Source organism: Drosophila biarmipes, chromosome 3R, assembly GCF_025231255.1.
Source record: "Drosophila biarmipes strain raj3 chromosome 3R, RU_DBia_V1.1, whole genome shotgun sequence".
Taxonomy (NCBI): domain Eukaryota; kingdom Metazoa; phylum Arthropoda; class Insecta; order Diptera; family Drosophilidae; genus Drosophila; species Drosophila biarmipes.
Genome location: NC_066616.1, coordinates 29,801,741 through 29,819,520, shown reverse-complemented (window position 1 = coordinate 29,819,520; position 17,780 = coordinate 29,801,741). Strand labels below are relative to the sequence as shown.

At 42.0% G+C, this 17,780-nt stretch overlaps 1 protein-coding gene across 4 annotated transcripts in view; it reads left to right on the top strand.

Annotated features, from left to right (window-relative positions):
- The window catches only part of LOC108025322 (aminopeptidase N), a 30,739-nt gene that overhangs the window by 7,257 nt on the left and 5,702 nt on the right, over nucleotides 1–17,780 (top strand). The window contains exons 3-7 of one of the 4 annotated variants that reach the window (XM_017095742.3): nucleotides 2,121–2,716; nucleotides 3,813–3,848; nucleotides 13,827–14,126; nucleotides 16,571–16,754; nucleotides 17,078–17,404. In XM_017095742.3, the coding sequence (XP_016951231.1) occupies nucleotides 2,692–2,716; nucleotides 3,813–3,848; nucleotides 13,827–14,126; nucleotides 16,571–16,754; nucleotides 17,078–17,404 (872 nt within the window). In that variant the 5' untranslated portion in view covers nucleotides 2,121–2,691. The remainder of the gene's footprint in view (nucleotides 1–2,120; nucleotides 2,717–3,812; nucleotides 3,849–13,826; nucleotides 14,127–16,570; nucleotides 16,755–17,077; nucleotides 17,405–17,780) is intronic. The other 3 variants (XM_017095744.3, XM_017095745.3, XM_017095746.3) reach the window with 3 other exon arrangements.

Here is a 17,780-nt window from a genome sequence, read left to right as displayed (position 1 = left end):
CTGACATGGGTAATAATTTGCATTGCTAATTCGCGTTGGTTAACCTGCCAGGGAAACAATTGACAGAAGCCGCAGAATTTATATTTCGCCTGTCTGCGGCCAGTGGACAGTGTAGGAATACGAATGTTTATGCCCAAATTAATGTCGGCCAGTGGCATCCGAATTCTGGGAAGCCATTAAGTCATTAGAAGCGGGCCTTCCCAAAGAGTAAAGTAGTGAAGTGCCATTTTTTAGCCCCGGTCAATGCCGCACTTGTGACCCCATGTCATTGTCACACGTCATAGAGGTGGGGGCTTATAGCTCGAGACCAACCCAAGACAAGGGCACCGTGGACCATGACAACTACCAACTTGTGCGATGGCAATTAACTCGACACTCTCCACCCCCCAGCCACTCTTGATTGATGACACTCGCAGGGAATTAGGCATGCCCAGTGTCCTTTGCATTCAATATTTACACTCGTTAAGCCATAAAATTATTGAACATCAATTGAACCAATTTCGATTTCCCTATTCCCATTGTGGGGGCCTTCGAAGGCGTATTCACACAGATTTAACCCAATAAATGTCGATTTAAAGTGCATAATGTACCGCTAATTGTTACAGCAAACCACAAAAGTTTTGGGCTGGGAATGGGAGTGGGAAGTGCGGGTCAGAGCGGGTTCAATGATTGTTAATCAAACGCCAGTTTAATTATGCGACTTGTTGGAGAGTCGCACAGACAGTACTCGTGTAATCACTCAGGGTCTTTTCCCCTGCGGGAAAAGTCTGCGTCTTCAATTAAAATTCGTTCCGCCGATAAAATTGATCGTCCCAAAACTGAAAGTTTACGAGCTCGCTTTTTTGGCAGCACAATGGCCTTTCGGTTCCTATGTTCTTGGCGCCCCATCGAATGTCAAGTATGAATCCATTGACGACCATTTCTCTCGATGGCCCTTCGTCGTGACAATAGTCCCCCCACTCTCTATCTTTTTTTATTACTTAATATCTTTCGTTTCTGTTTTGGAAAAGTATTTTGATTGCTTTTTTCTGGGTTCCTCTGCAGTTCGTTTCGGTCTTTTATCGGGTGAGGTTCTTTGACTCTGGCTCCTCAGCCTGTTTTTTTGCAGTCTTATTTCGGTTTTGATTTTGCCTGGATAAAGTAGGACTTTGATTCTGATTCCCCCATGTTCGGTTTTCATTTTGGGTCTCTGCTTTTCGGTTTCGGTTCGCTTTTTGACATTGAACTTGCCGCTTAGTCATTGTCAAAACACATCGCCTATGCTAACAAAAAACCAAGCGATTGCATTCGAGCTTTCAATAAACAAATTTTGATCTCTTCTGGTTTTATTTATTTTTTGGCTGCGCGTATTTGCATTATAAATTTGTTTTCAATTTGCGACCCAAACATTGACAAAGTGACATCATGATTGCTGCAGAGAGAAAAATAGTTTTGTGATCTTTAGCTGGACTTCGACATAGGTCAACCAGTGCTTCTGACTTTTTTAATGGTTTTTTTAAATTTTATCATCATAAATACATTGTATTTTCTTTAGTATAACATCTTAAAACCATTAAAAATTAATTTAACTGTTTTAAATACATGTTATTTTATATCATATCATAATGTACGAGTATCATATCATATGATATCAAATCATATAATATCCGATTTTGAAGTGAGATTTCTACGGTGTACCCCTCGTTGTCAATATTTTATGTGTGGAAAGATTTTTTAAACAAACAACAAATAAACTCCTGGGTAAATCCGCGAATCTGTGGGCGCAAACCAAGCAGATGCGTGAAAAATCCGCGGGGAAGGGTAATTGAGCGAACAGCGAAACGGAAATGAAGGAGCTAAATGTTCCAAGACGGAATGATTTTGTTGGCTATTTTTAGGAATATATCCGTATCAAAAAATAAAATATTTCTCCGGTGCAATGCACAGCGAATGTCAGGGTAAATTAATCGCTGATGGGGTCAAGTCAAAGGTTTCGATTCCACGCCCCGCTGATTGCCATTATGCGATGTGATTTACTGACTTTGAACTCCAGGGCGGGTCAACATTTATCTTTGGTCAATTTGATGGAGAATATTCACTTGTATTAATGTGTGTTTTTCCTTTTACCAACCCATTTTCAGGCCAAAGAAGACAACATCAGGCAAGAGGAAGCACTAAGAGGTGGCCAAACCCAAAAAGCCGAGGACCCATGCAAATTCTGGCGAAGTCTCTTCTCTGGAGCTGGGATCGCAGCTAGTACACAGATACAACTGGCAGATAGATTGCCCGGGGGACTGCAACTGGTGCTGGGACAGTGGGACGAGACTGTTTGTTTGTGGCCACCATCCATTGAGGAGTTCCGCGATCCACACAACGATGCCCGGCCACTTGCAAGCCATAGATCGTTGGTTGCTGGTGCTGCAATAGCCACAGCAATCGCCAGATAGATTCTAATAAATAGCCAGGCAGACAACAGAGTACGTGGCACAAAAATAAATAAGAATCGAAGAGCCAGGGACGCGGATCGAACAGCGCACGCATTGCAACAGATTCTGGACACGGAGTATCTCGTATTTCCGTCGAGGTGTCGAGTGCATTGGCCAGACCGATCGGGTCATAATCGAATCCCCCGGAACCCCTGGATTTCGCGGCCAAAAAGTGTTCCAAGGCAGGGGCAGAGGGAGCCGCAGCGAGGTGTACACTTTTGGCACCATGGAGGGCGGTTACGTCAGAGAAGGTGAGTGGCCCTCCAGTCCATGAATCCCTAGGCTCAAGTAGGTGCCATGCGATATTACGAGTGTATCCCGCGAATGCCTCTCCTTGATGCAATTCTCTTTTAATGATATTCAATTTTGAACTCGGAATGCTGTTGATTGCCTGGAGATTTATTGAGTTTTCCCCCTCTTTTCTGTAATTTATTTGGCAAGTTTCTTCATTTTTCCTAGGGAGTTGAAAGGCTTAAATTGTAAATAAAATCCCTAGTAGGGGAAAACGGTTCTTCATCATTCAAGTGTATTTTTTGGTAACTCAGCTTGTGCTTGCTATTTTTAAATTAATGCATTTGATATTTATTAGCACTTAAAGTTCATTTTTAAATACTTAAATCCTTTTAAGGTAGAACAGCCTGAAAAGGTAACTATCATAGTGTTTCCATCGCCATTCAAACTATATTTAAGCTTATAGAGGTGCTTATTTTCCTAGTTGGCCAAACGATATTTATTTCGAATAAAATCAAAAATAGAATTCATAAACTGCTTTCCTTCGTTTCTTGAAATTTTCAAAATTTATTCGAATACCCAGTAAATTTAATTACTGAGAAATGCCTATTTCATCGGCTAATTACTCAAAGTCTTCGAGCTGTGCATATAGGATATAAACGGATATATAGACACTTACATCACGACTGTTTTCGACAATAAATACTCGCATTTTCCTATTTATTTTGTGGTTTTCATGCGATCAGCTCACCTACGAATTCCTAAAAATATTTTCTCGCACAATGCAAAAGTTCATTCAGCAAAATGCCGACAGATGTTTGGCGAAATATTTGACTTTGAAATCGAATTCAACGAGATCGCACAGAGATCTCTCGGCACAGTGACACCGAAATCTGCAATTTATTAGCATTGCAAAGATGCAAAGATGCAAATTATTCAAACAGACACTTCACTCACCATTAGTCAGAGCACCGAGGCAATACATCTAGATTTGCAATACTGTTTTTATATTTTGGCAAACACTTTGGCTAATAGAAATAGACAATTACGTTACCTGACTGAGTCACAGCACATCACTAACCCGAATCACCGAATTCTTTTAAACGCCTGCTGCAGAGGATTCTGACGCCATAATGGGTGTGGAAAGTCCAGGTAAATTAACAGATCAACCTTTTAATCACTTGCCATACAAACGTCCTCATAGCCAGCACATAATTAAGATAGTTTGGGATGTGGGGAAACTGGCTTCGTACGCGAATGGGAGGGCCAACCACTTTGTGACGCCCAATTGGGTCTGAGATGGAGCTTAAAAGCCGGTTTGCCCACCAGAAGTGGTTCCCCCAGATCTTCTTAGGGATCGCTGACTCTTTATCTTATGACGCCACCACTGCCAATGTCGCATTCTATTTTTGCTTTGTTTTACTTACATAAGAGGATTAGGGCATGTAAATCACACGCCAAATTGGCCATGCCTCTCAGATAGATTCTACGAACGAGTACGTATGCAAAAACCCTATCCATATAGATACTATGTGGTGAAAAACGAACCGTAAAGTAGTCATCCCGCTGACATCTGTGGGTTCCACAAAAGGCAAAGTGTCTGACAGACGGATGCTGGGAGCTTTCATTTAATATTCATTTGGCAGAAGGCAAAAACTGTCATAAATTATCGGTTCCTTGAGCGGCGTCTTCAAGTATGCGGCGTCGAAAGTGCAACGCGGTCACGTCTGCTCTTTCACGGTTGAAGATTGTTTTCGGGGCAGGCTTATGATGTCATCTGCAGAGCCAGCTTTTTTAAGGATTGCAAACGAAATAAAAGCATAATAAATTGGCAGCCGAAGCCAAAGCAAAGCCATTCAATTCGGTTCCAGGAATTCTTTGGGGCCAGCCTTAAGTCTCATATATCTTCTGGCCGTGGCCTTAGGATCGCCTGATGCGGTTTCTCTTTCGTTGGATCTGCCCAAAGTCGCTCGACTCCGCCGCCCCATCTCATCTCCAGACCGATTATCTCTTTTTTGTTTATAGAATTCACAAGAACTTCCGATGGCAGTCGAAATTTATATTTGCTCTCGCATAGGGAACATAAACACACTTCACAGCTGCGCAAATGGTTTAATGAAGACATCTGAGTGCGCCATTAAAATATAATTAAACCGTGTTTAGTGTCAGTGTTTATGACATTGAAAACGTGCTGTAAACAAAATAAATTATTTTGTAAATCAAGCACTAAATTAGTAATGCTTGGTCCGCCCTTACAATGACCTGCTGACCTTGCGCGGGCTTCGAACTATGTCTGCAAGAACTTAAGTAAAGGCCCAGCGATGACGGCAGCATGACAAATGCCTGGGCCCGAAATTTACGAGCAACGTTTGCTGTGAATACCCTGGAAAAGGCTAGGGGTATCTTAACAGCAGGTTAACTTGGGGTTAGGATTAGAAATAATGTATGATCTTTATAAAATTTTCTCATATTTTAGCTACTTCTTCGTGTTTTACAAAGTTGCAATCTTAACTATAAGTATGTACAGTATTTAAAAAGCAACTCTAACTGGAAAAGGCTAGGGGTATCTTAACAGCAGGTTAACTTGGGGTTAAGATAAGAAATAATGTATGATCTTTATAAACCCTTCTCATATTTTAGCTACTTCTTCGTTTTTTACAAAGTTGCAATCTTAACTATAAATATGTACAGTATTTAAAAAGCAACTCTAACTGGAAAAGGCTAGGGGTATCTTAACAGCAGGTTAACTTGGGGTTAAGATAAAAAATTGAATTCTTCATGTTTTACAAAGTTGCAATCTTAACTTTAAGTATCTAGAGTATTTAAAAAGCGACTCTCACCATTTTCTATTCATATGTGCTCCCATTTATTTGCTCTTCAACTTGACCAAGCTTGCGACTATTTACATAATGATACTGATAAGCTATGGAAATTTGCATAAACCCAGCTAAGAAGCCGAAATGAAGGCGTTAAGCCTAACACCTCCGCCTTATGACAGATATAAACACACATAAAGTGAGCCAAAAGCAAGTTTAAATAGCAGTCAAACAACTTGGCTTGGGAATTTAATTTTTTCGTATCGTTTAAGGTGTTCAATTACACGACATGGAAAATGCATCTCGAGTTGCTCAATGTCAGCTTCGAATGCGTTATTCGATAAGATTTACTCTTACGATCAATTGTCGAAGGGCCGTCGAGTCTTGTGAGTGACACACTTCATGGGCAGTCAAAGCAAACAAATTGCTTTCATCTATCCATTTTCACCTACTGTCCGCATTTCCCTGAAATGTCAGTTTTCATTGCCGCCGTGGAAAATGTATTCCCCACTTCCATTTGTGGTCCAAGTTCAGGCCACAATCGCCGGCCAATTGATCGGTTGCAATAAGAAGAACACGTGATTTGCATTCAAATTGTTTTTGGCTGGGTCCTCGCCCAGCCGCAACCGAATTCTTCGCAAGCCATCAAGTTTATTTGCATTGGCGCCATGCCGGTTTTTAAACAGGCGAAAAAATCAATAAATGAATGCATAAATGTTTAATAATTATGGATTGTTAATATTTTTTTCAGAAGAATTAATGAAACGATTAATAAACTGTCAATATTATACTAATCAAGGGACTATTTGACATGTTTCGAGGATTGTAAAAGTGGTTGTAGCGAGAAGATTAATTCAAAAGTTATGAAATGGATTTAGTTACCTTTTTTTAGACTCTTTTTCTAACATAAAATTGTACCTTAACAAATTTTCCCAGTGCATTTCGCCGGTTTTGGCCCTGAACGATTACCGACTTGACCAACAACCGGCGGCAAAGCAATCATGGAAATGACGTCAGCTCGTGGCGCTCTTGTGGATACAATTGAAATCAATTTGCAGTAGCGCCAATTGCTGTTGACATATTTCATCTAAGGCGTTTCATTTCGTTCCGAGCTAATGAAAACCATGCAATGGCTCGCATGGATATGCAAATTTTATTAGTCAGCAGGCGGGTTTTTGCGCATGCGCAGCCACGTTGACATTTTTCAGAGGCGAGCAATGTGGCCAATTTTAAGCATGAGAAAGTCAAGAAGTCATCAAACTTTAAGCTACCTTATACGGCTAAATAGTATCTGGATAGGAAGCTGTCATCTTCCGAGTAAAGCGCTGTCAATTCTCTGACTAAGAACAAGCTTAGTCATATTTTCGTCGATTTTATCTTGCCTAAGACTAACTGCCTGTCAAAAGTTAAGCATTTTCAGCCACATTATTTTGCAGCTTTATCGGCAATAATAAAATTAAATAATTTATTTTAATGGTCAGTCGCGTTAAATGGGGCTAAGTGATTTTCGGTGTAGATTTCAAGCTCGCTTTTGGCATGCAAAATTGTGGTTTTTCTCTTACATTTTCGAACGAAATTAGTCAAAAATGGTATGTGAGGAGGTGCGGAGCAGAAAGGCACAAAAGACCAGAGGCAGCTCGTGACTTAGCCACCGACAGTGCGGACTGCGGATTGGAAATGCATCAAAGTAAACGGCGTTGAAGGCGAAAGATGCTATCCATCAGTAGTCTGTGGCCTGTGCCTCCTGCAAAAAGGCAAAAAGGCAAAAAGCCGGCACGTATTTGAAGCCCCGTAGATTGGCGTTTAATAGTTAGATAAATTGTGGGGCCCCTGGCACCTGAGCTGCATATAAGACCGGGAACTCTCGGCGAACGTTTGTCATAATGCGGAACAGATTCTTATCTGCCATTGTATAGGGTCGAGTGCAGATACAAAGGCAGTGGGTGAAGTTAAGTGCAGATTTATGGGCACTATCTGCGAGATACATCTGAGTAAACTCTGCCACCCACACAACTCATAATTGGATTACTCCAAATTGTCATAATTGCCAGCCGTGGGCCAGCTCTAAATTGGCAAAATAAAAACAGAATTAACGGAAATGTGAAAAAAATCCCCATGGCAATTAATCAATTTTGTAATGAAAACGGACCTTGGGCTGTGACGGCGTAGGCTGTTCCACCGATTGGACACTGACAAGCCCTCGGGCAGAGATCACATAGGGGGGCTTTTTTCACGCAGATATATATAGTTGTGCTGAGGTGTTGCGGGCTTCATTAAACCCAAATTAGCTGCCCCACTGGTGGCAGCGAATAAATGACAGCGATAAATCAAGCACCAGCCAATGCCAGTGGTTAAGGTGGATCAGAGATATCAGAGATCTAAAGAACTGAGCACAAGAATCTCTTTTTCCAAGGAAACCTTACTCATATTGACCAGCATTTCCTTAGATCCCCAACTAATAGCTATTTTCGCAGAACCCACACATTTCTGTCAGGCAATTATAAATAAAATGTTTCGAAAATACTTTCACCAAAAAGGCGTGACAATGTCAGTGCCAGCAAAATGAAAACGAGAGCAAAATAATTTGGACCTATGCCAAATAGCAACCGATTAAACGAGCCTCATAAAAAGCACACGCTAAAAAGCAAAACAAAACGTCAAGTTCACAATGTGGGCTTATAATTTCATATGCGAATATTTCCTGAACGAAAGTAAATAGTATTCCATTTAGGCATGATATATAATGATCCATATATACGGTGACAGTTTGATTCCCATCAAGGACAGCCTAAGCCAAGTGAGAAAATAGAAAGAATATTTAATTATGCGAAATGATGGTTTATGGGCATTACGAAATTACGTGGCAATTTACTTAATGAACTGGTATGGAAAGCCATAGAGGGTGGGGCCACGTTATAGATATTCGATTTCGATAAGACTTCAATTGTAACTTGAATGTAAATGGGGAAACTAAGCAGACAATTGGTGATAAATAAAATATTAAAATTCCCATAACCCTAGTTTAACAGCTTGGGAACTGAAGGCCACAAATATTTCCCATTGAACCTATGTAAAGTCATTCATAAATATCAGCAATTGTACTCCCACTTTTGAATGAATTTCAGTTGACTGGCAAAAATGCCACCAATTGTAAAACGCTTAAACGATTTATTACAAAAATGCCAGCCAATTTAGTCGTCAAATCAGAAACTCATCAAAATTGTTGCATGCCATGAAACAATCAAAGCTACATAAAGAAGAAACGCAACGTTGTTACTTATCAATAAAGAAAAATTGCAAAAAATTAGTCGTTTTCAGCTACATGTGTTTGAGTTACGTGTCGTCGATAATTAAAACACAGAATTCTGTTTTTGAAGTGGGGGTAATGCAAGCAGTGGAGTGGCCGGAAAGGGGCTTCTTTGGAGACCCCAACCATAACATTTACGACTACGCCCCTGACAGACTTGAATAGAGAAGTGCTTTGGCACTTCGTTTTTGGCAGCTTTGGGTTTATTCAACCTCAGGTATTCTGGCCAGGTAGAAATCCATTCGCTTTGGCCTGCCTGGCTTATATAGTCCAGTTTTTATGGCATTTCATGGGGTTCGTTGGACATGCAAAATGCCTTTATGGAGCGCTTCGCCCACAGGCTGCATGAGCGGCTTGATTTTCGTATCTCGTGCTTGTTACCGGCTAATTAAAATTGGGCTGTGCGAGGTTTATGAGTGTCTGAAAAGTACTGACGGCCGCCTTGTTGCCGGGTGGCGTCATTTCGCCATAGGAAAAACGAGAATGAGCGCTAATTTAATTTACAAATTAGCCGCACTCGAAAACTGCACGGCAAGTGTCGAATTTTGGTGTCGCCTCTGAGTGCCTTAATTTGTCATTTCTCGGCCCGGGAAGGTTGGGCCCGGCATAATGGACCTAGGTGTAAAGTTGATAACCTGATGGGTAAACTTTGGACAGCGTGATTTGAATTTCGATTGCCTCCAGCGATTTTATTGGTTTTTTAGGGAGTAGTGCTTGGAATTTTAAAACTACCTATATTCGGAGCAGCATGAGTTGTTACCAACTATATCTAGAGATAAGAACTAATTTCTTAAGTATTTAGTATGGTTATATGATTTAGCAAAGGTTTTTAGTACAGAAGTGCTACATTTATATATCTTTATAATTATTTAAGTCTAAATAACAGCTTTACTTTTACTTTAAAGTCATATTTGAAGGTATTTAAGAGCTCTTTGCCCCCCAAAACCTATCCATAACCCACTCTTTTCGTCATACTCCGCAGCCACTTGATCTGCGCCTGCAAAATCGTTCGTTTTGCTCGGGCAAAATGGTAATCTTATGGTAATTGGTGTACTGAAGCGAATTGCACTTCGAGTTGCACGACTCGTGGGGCATGAAGTGGCGTGGCGAATGCTCCGCTGCCACGCCCACTGTGGGTAAGGGTGTCAACGGCAGTGGATGATAAATCACAAACAAAAGCCCAACACTTCGCCGGAGCCGAAGAAAAACATTTAAATCCCAAGGCTTGTTTGTCGCAGACGAGATATTTGGATGCCAAATGTTGTCATACCCCCACCAACCTCCCGAGATCTGGAGATTCTGGTGCCTCTCCGAGGTGCAGAGGTGGCAGGTTCTGCTGAGATGCCCAGCTCGCATGTTGATACAATGTGCTGGCTGGCTTTCCTCATCACGGGGGAAGGCTGCACAATTATAACTATGTCGGGAGGTAATTCTTTCCCCACCAAGGGGGATCTGCTACCGTTGGGTAAATGCAACTGGTTTTTGGTTTTTTCTTCTTTCTGCACCGGAAATGTGACCCCAGGGGGAGCAACACATCTGGAACTTGGCTTCCAGTGGCCGCATAATTAGCTGCATTGTCTGGGGCAACTTCATTAGCGCCTGCCTTTTGCAACTGGAAAATATTGAATATTAAAAAAATGGAAAAACGGTCTTTCAGGTCTTTATGTTAATGTCATGTCTCACTTTCCATTTGTTTGCTTTTCTTTCCCCGATAAAAAATACCACAAAACTCTGCGCAATTCAACGAAATCAAGCTGCGGCGGCTGAAATCAAAGCAAACGCATTAGGTCAAGCTCGTCCAGAAGTAAACAACGTTTTGTCGAGGCGTCAAAGCTAATGCCCACAAAGATAGAAGTCGTATAAACAGGCCGGATGGTGGGCTTTCTGAGATGAGCGCGTTTTTCATGGATGCGACAAGGAGGCAATTGTTTATTACCTCTGCGCATGCAACATTGGCAATTGGAGTTCCATGAGTTATGCTGACGTTTCCGCAGAACTCCTCCCGGGGGCCCACTACCACTCCCTTTAATCACTGGCTGAATGGTTCATTAGAGGCATGCAAAATGGGGAGAGATGGGGAAAAATAGAGGCAACACCGGGGGCCCCTCCATTGGAGTTCCTCCGCACGTTCTGTGCCAGGGAGTTCACTAAACTCGCGGCCGATTGGATCAGTTTTTCGCCCCACCCTCTCGCCCATGTAAACATTTCAGCAATTGACAATGCGAGGCGAGGGCTAACATTTGTTATTGTTAGAGCCAGACATTTTGGCTGCCTCTGCAAAACAATAAAAAATACGAGCGGAAAGTATAAAAAAGCAGCGATACAATGTTTTCCCCTTGTTTTTTTGCAACTCAAGTGGTGGCCAATTAAAGTCTAACGCGACTTTGTATGTGACATAATATCGCTGGGGTCTTGTAAGACTACGCCTCGGGGTGTCAGCTTCGATCTTGTACCACACACATGTTCTTCTGACCCACATAACTTGGTTCCTGGAGCCAACCAACCATGTGTTTTGATTTTCTGCAGAGATATACATGCTCCTTTCTTCGTCGGTAATTAATGCTAAAAATGTCAGGAGGAGACTTCCTCGTGGAGGAACTGGGTCAATTACCGAAAAGGAAATGCAAAAAAGCTGCCAACAGATACCCGACACATGGCGGGCACTAAAGAAATGACTCAACCCAGTTTCGGACCCTCTTGTAAAGGGATTCCTCTTTGCTGGGCTATCGCCGCCCGGTCATCTTTGTCTGGGGACCGGCTGAAAGAAATTCACTTGTAAGCATGACCAGAAGTTGTTTACATAACCCACATACCTCGTTCCCCTTTGGGGAAATGGGTTATCATTAAATATGACACAGACAGCCAACGTATCCAATTGAATTGCACTCTCCGGAGGTGTGAGGAGGGGGCCTAAACCACCCAACATATACAATTACGAAAATAACAGGGAAAACAGAAAACGTTTGGTGTTTGGCTGCCTGTGATTTCGATGAAACCGATAAGATACCATTTTCCGGGCCCTTGATGGGGAAAGAAAGTCACAGTCACAGTAGTTTGATGACGTAAGCGACACCATTTCTTTCCAATTAAATGTCAGCGGTGAGATAAGAATGCATGTATCGCTTTTTGGGTCTTTCGCAATGTTACTTTTGTTGTACGAGTCCCAGAGGCAGTTGGGAGTTATTGCTATGAATTGAAGTATAACAATCCCCTTGGACCTATAAATATGATTGGCATCTTTCCTATTGCCAGCTGGCTTTTAAAGTTTCGTAGAATTTTTTTGGTCAAATATTTTCGTTTCCCCCAGGACTGATAAAGTAAAAAATTGGGTAAGCCCATAGGAAAATGCACGTCCTGCTATAAAAAAAAAGAAAAATTCACTGAGATTTAGATATTTTGGGGATTTGGGATTTTCTTTGGCAACACATAAGAACAAAATCATAATGAATCATCTATGAACCTTGCTAGCATTAATGATTAATTAATTCAAATTAATTGGTCTGATAAAAAAAGCAAACACTTGAAGTTCCCCAAGCAATAGCATAATTATATGTTCTAAGAAAACACTCCGTGTACTAGGTTCTGCGATTTTGCCCAATCACTCCCCAAGTTCAAAGTCGAGTAATCAAATTTTCGTTATGGCTGCTATTGAACTCTGGTTAGCGTCTACATGTGTAGTGTTTGCTTGTGATGTTTTGGCATTTAACGCATGATTGAGTCATTAAGATATGGTGTAGTACCCTCTGTAACCCGAGCCCCCAGAACCGAAAGTAATGTCGAGTAAAACGATCTGGGGTATGTGTGCGAAATGCAAACAGTTGCCGCATTTAAGTTTTATGAGTTAGCTTCATTTTCGATTTCGTTTAACAACGCAGCGAAAAAGCAACCCAGGCCAAACCAGAAGCAGAACCAGTATAATAAAACCACTCGATGGGCAAGGGTCTGGGGTTCCAGAGGCCCACGGAGGTGTTGGCTGGGCATTCGGTTGCGTTTGAGTGATCAACTGATTCGGTGATTCATGCGGCCGTTTTGGCTGGGCTCTCGGCATTCTTAACACACCAGACTTTGATGTTCAAGACCAGAAAGTGCTAGGAAATTATTATAAATGGGGCGACGGTTTTGCCACTTTCCGGGATTTATTTGTAGGATTTTTTCTGATAATACAATGAATTTTGAACTTATTGATGGGGGTGCCAAGGAAATTTTAATTAATTTTAGCTGCAGATGTAATTAAAAATTCTGTAAAAATTAGACCCTACCGCATACAACACCACTGTTTTGCAACCCATTTGTCAGTCGTGATTTACAATGCGGATATTTATTGAACCACTCTGCGGCCACCTGGAGGGCGTCAATACGCAGACCTCTCGGAAGCATTTTGGCCTGGCACTGTCTTGTTATTTCTATAAATGTGCGAATATCATTTGTGAATTAAAATTGCCTTATGGCTAATTATAGCAGCAGCAGCCGATCTGCCAAAGTTGAATAACACCGAGGTGCCGACGCACACTCGCAGAATTGCATTGGCTTGGGTTTGTGTATTTTTAGCGATATTTTAAACATTTGGCGCCGGCCATCGGCGAATCGCCTCTGTGTAATTTACGCTCACGCATCGCTGGCAAATAACAAAGCGAGGGAAAATCAACTGGGGAAAACTGAGGGGGGCTTACATGAAAAATAGGACCAGCCCCTGCAGCGACACGTGCCACTGAACGCATTCTCATTTCCCCAACCCAAATCCCAATCCCCAGCGGCAGCGGCGTCAATTTGATTAAATGCCGTTTAATTAGATTGCCAGTCGTTCGATGTATTTACTTTTGCTTTTAATTTCCTACCCCGCATTTCGTGTTCTTTTCTCCTACATCATTTTGCATTCATTTGGACATCACTCGCTATTAACAATATTGTGTCACCCATCGCAACCATTTCACCTTGCTTTCAAATTCATTTGGCTTGAAACTCAGCTTGCTCTCTGTTTTCTCTTCTACTCCCTCTCGTCCAACGCAGCCACCATATCCTATACCAATCCCAAACTGCAAATACCATTAATGGCATCTGCTATATACGCGCCCACCACCACATCAACATCGCCAGCAGGCACTCCGACCTCGGCGGCCACCACATCCAAAAACGCATCCACATCTGCTTCGGCTTCTTTATCACCACCACCAGGTCCTTCGGCAGCGGCAGGATCTGGAGGTCCTCTCCAGGGACTCGTGGCCAGGCTGCGTAACTTTAGGTTCGACGACGCGAAAAACATAAGAAAACGTTTCCATTTCGATTACATATCGAAGGACAGATTTTTGGGTATGTTTCAAAATTTATAAGAATTACACATGATCTTGAAAGATGGAAGAGATATCAAAATAATTGTAGAAAAATCGTACAGTCATAACACTTTATATTTACATTGGTTATAATATACATTATTCTCTGTTAATGTGTTCCTTAAAAATTATCATTTCCCATAACTCAAATGCAATCCTAAAAACACTGTATATTTATTATGTTTTTAAAGATCTGTAATATTTTTTCTAAATTTAATTAGTATAAATACGTTCTGAGAAAAAACATAAAGTAAGAAAGGCCAATCGAAATCAACAAAATCAGAGTGCTAAAGACTTTATAAGGTAAGGTTTACAAGGAACATTTCGTGTTAAGATCGCTCCAGTTGATCCCAACATTTAATCAAGCGGAATTAGCATTTTCATTAACCATATTCGTTAGGTTTTACGGGTTCGGCATTCCCACATTAAAGTCGAACTGGCCCAAATCCCGCCGTGGGCGTTACCCATTTCTGATGGCGCCTCACGCTGGCGCCCACACAATTTCACTTCAGCCATCTTAATTTGAATGTTTTATTGTCGCTTGACGCTACTTAAACTTCGACTTATGAATATTAAACCATCGTATGGGATGGGAATCATTTTGGGGAGCTGGGGATCTGTATCGGACATGTAGTTTCTGGTGCCCCGCTGCTAATGAAGCAACCCTCTAAAGCGGAAATTGAGGTTCATCATGTGTTCATCTAAATGGGATTTTTCCACCTCCCACTCGGTGGGGCAGGGCCAAACAAACATTAAATAAATAAATGTACAGGAAAAGCTTTCAGGGCGTTGCTATCACTGAGCTATGGTTCTTGACAACTGATTTATCAGTCGAGCACGAGAATCAAAATGCAGCTGCAGGTGGTGCAGTTGGCCTTTTTTTTATTTTTGGCCGCACCACATAAATTCCATCGCACCACCGTGGTCGGAGATCAAAGAAGGTGGTCCGTAATGGGGAGCATTTCTCGGAGGCAGATGTTGGCCCCTCGAGATGAACTGCAGATACATTGCAACAGGTGGAAGCGGTGGAAAATCGGAAAGTGTATGTTAGAAAGCTACCGCAACCTTTCCACGAAACACGGTTGGCCTCTTAGTGAAATTTAATTAAAACCAGAGAGCGATGGCTCGCTGACATACCGATGCCTTTCCTATAAAAGTGCCATGCGCACACATCATAAAAGAGTTTTGAGGCCTCCTCCGGTGAAGGCCAGCAAGAAATGGTAATCGGGTAATTGAAAATTCCCAGCACGTGCTTTTGCTGCTGCTCCCGTTCGTTGACAGGGGGCGAACAGTGAGTGCGGAAAGTTCTAGCACTCCACATGTGCAAGCCATCCGATAAGGTCCCGAAGAGCTTTGGTTATCTACTTCCGCAGTGCCCAGTGAGTGTACGAATTTTGCTTATCGCGATCTCGGTTCTCTGCTTATCTGATGATCTGGCAGATATGTTTATCACGAGGTTTTCAGATAAGAGTACCAGGAAAACTACATATTTCCCCGGAATAAAATGATGCAATTTTAGATAACTTTTTTTATTTGTAAAGCACTTAATACTACTAAAATAAATGTAGTCTTTTTATAAATTATATTATCAACATTGAAAATCAGACTTACCTCATATTTACCAATATTAAACGAAATTCGAAATTCATTTATAACCTCCGATTTTTTTCATTTGTATAATGTTAGTGTCTGTCAACTTTTATGACCCACTGTTAGCATGCCTCTTGGCCCAGGCCCAACTACTTTGGTACTTCTTGGTTTGTTCAACAGACTGTTTTGCCCTTTAAAACGAGCTAAACATTAATTTCCACTCGAGTTGATTTTTCGCCATAAAGAGCGAGTTTAACGATCGGTTTAGGCCAGAAAACCAGCGGGGAGATAGGCAGTCCCAGGGGATCGCTTTTCCACATGTCGTTCTCGACACTTGTCTAAATGGCCCGCCAACTTTCCGTAGCCCGAAGCACTCGAATCTTGTCTAAATTATGCCATAAATCAGTTTGATGTTGCCATCAATTGTTTACTTGGGAGGAATGTATGTATTCACATAATGCATTGGCATCCCAGGCATTTCGAAACAATAATTCGATGCAAAGACCTATAAACAAATTTTGAATGCAGTGAAAATAATCAATTAATTGGACAAAGCATAAAGTTTATGGCTCAGTTGTAGGATTATATATAAATGCATGTGTGGGGGTGTGATAATTTCACACAGCTCATAGAGGGGGTTGCTTCTCTAGTTCTTTGGGGGAAAAATAAAATATCGTGATTTATGACTTTTCAAGCTTTCCATTTTCAACAAGATTCAACAGTTTCTGTAAGATACTTGTCAGAAAAAGATATAATATCGCATAATTTGGATTATTATCTGTTTCTCCTCTTCAAAACCCAATAACTACAGAATTTACCTGTTGTTCTTTCCAGGAGGTCAGCTCAAGACCAAGAATGGCCAGAAATATGTTTTCAACGGAGCTCCCTCGGGGGTATACGTTTCTAAGGCCTGCCTGATCATCGCCGCCTTCATCATAGTTGTGGCCCTGCTCTTCACCGGATTGATTACCTACTTTGTGACCAGCAAGGGATTCCCGCCCAAGGAGGCGACTCTCGGGTGAGTAATACTGAACCGGATCCCAATCAAATGGATATTTGGGTGCGGTTCGCTTATTAAGTTTGGTGGGGCATTTGTTTTTTGAGCTTCGCGGTTCCGTTTTGCATTTCTGCTAAACGTTTTGGCAAGCGTGCTAATTGGCAGTCGAAGGCGACATGACCTCATTTGGGAAAGTGAAAGCAGTTTATGCGTTTCCTTTGAAGCATTTCGAGGTGTGGAAGGGTCAAAGAAAAATATACATAAATGGGAATTGGGTGTGACCCGAGCACTTTGCATAAAACCCACGCAAAACTGATTTGTATCCTTGTATTTATCCCTTTCAGTTGCATCACCGCCGTCGATCACACCGAGGTAAATGCGACTCCCATCCAAACAGCGGGATGGGTTAGCCTGAATTCTCCGCCGCCCTTGGATACGGCCACGCCCACCTCAACGCCTACGGCCACATCCACTGCACAAACCTCTACCACTACAGGAACAACCTTGGGCTCGCCCACCACAAGTGGGGAGCCGGGTGTAAGGCTGGTGGATCCCAAAGTGGGTGACATTCCGGCGGTGGAGCCACCTGCCGAGGAAGTCGAGGACAACACCACCAAGCCCACAAACCGTCCACTCAAACTCTACGAGGGATGGCGGCCACTTCACTATGGGTAAGCCCAGCACTTTACCACTTTACTACCTCGGCACTTAGGCTGCCAATTGCTCCTAATGAAAATTAAAGCGAAACACGCGCTGAATCCCCTCAATTCCCTGTAAATGGCTTTGCATGCTCGCATTTCAGTTTCCACAAAGATGACGCTTAAATTGCTCACTCAGATTTTCCAGCATTTCCTACTCTTCTTTTTTGCTGTCACTGCAAATGCCGGAATCGATCTAGTGCCCCTGAAACTTGATGGAAATCTAGATCAATTTGTTAGACTAAAACGCTTCTATCAAGATGTGTTTCGACAAGTTAGGAGAAAAGCCTGTCAGAGGTTTTAGTATGATGACTAAATCGTTTAATAGTTTAATTGGTTTTAAGCTGTC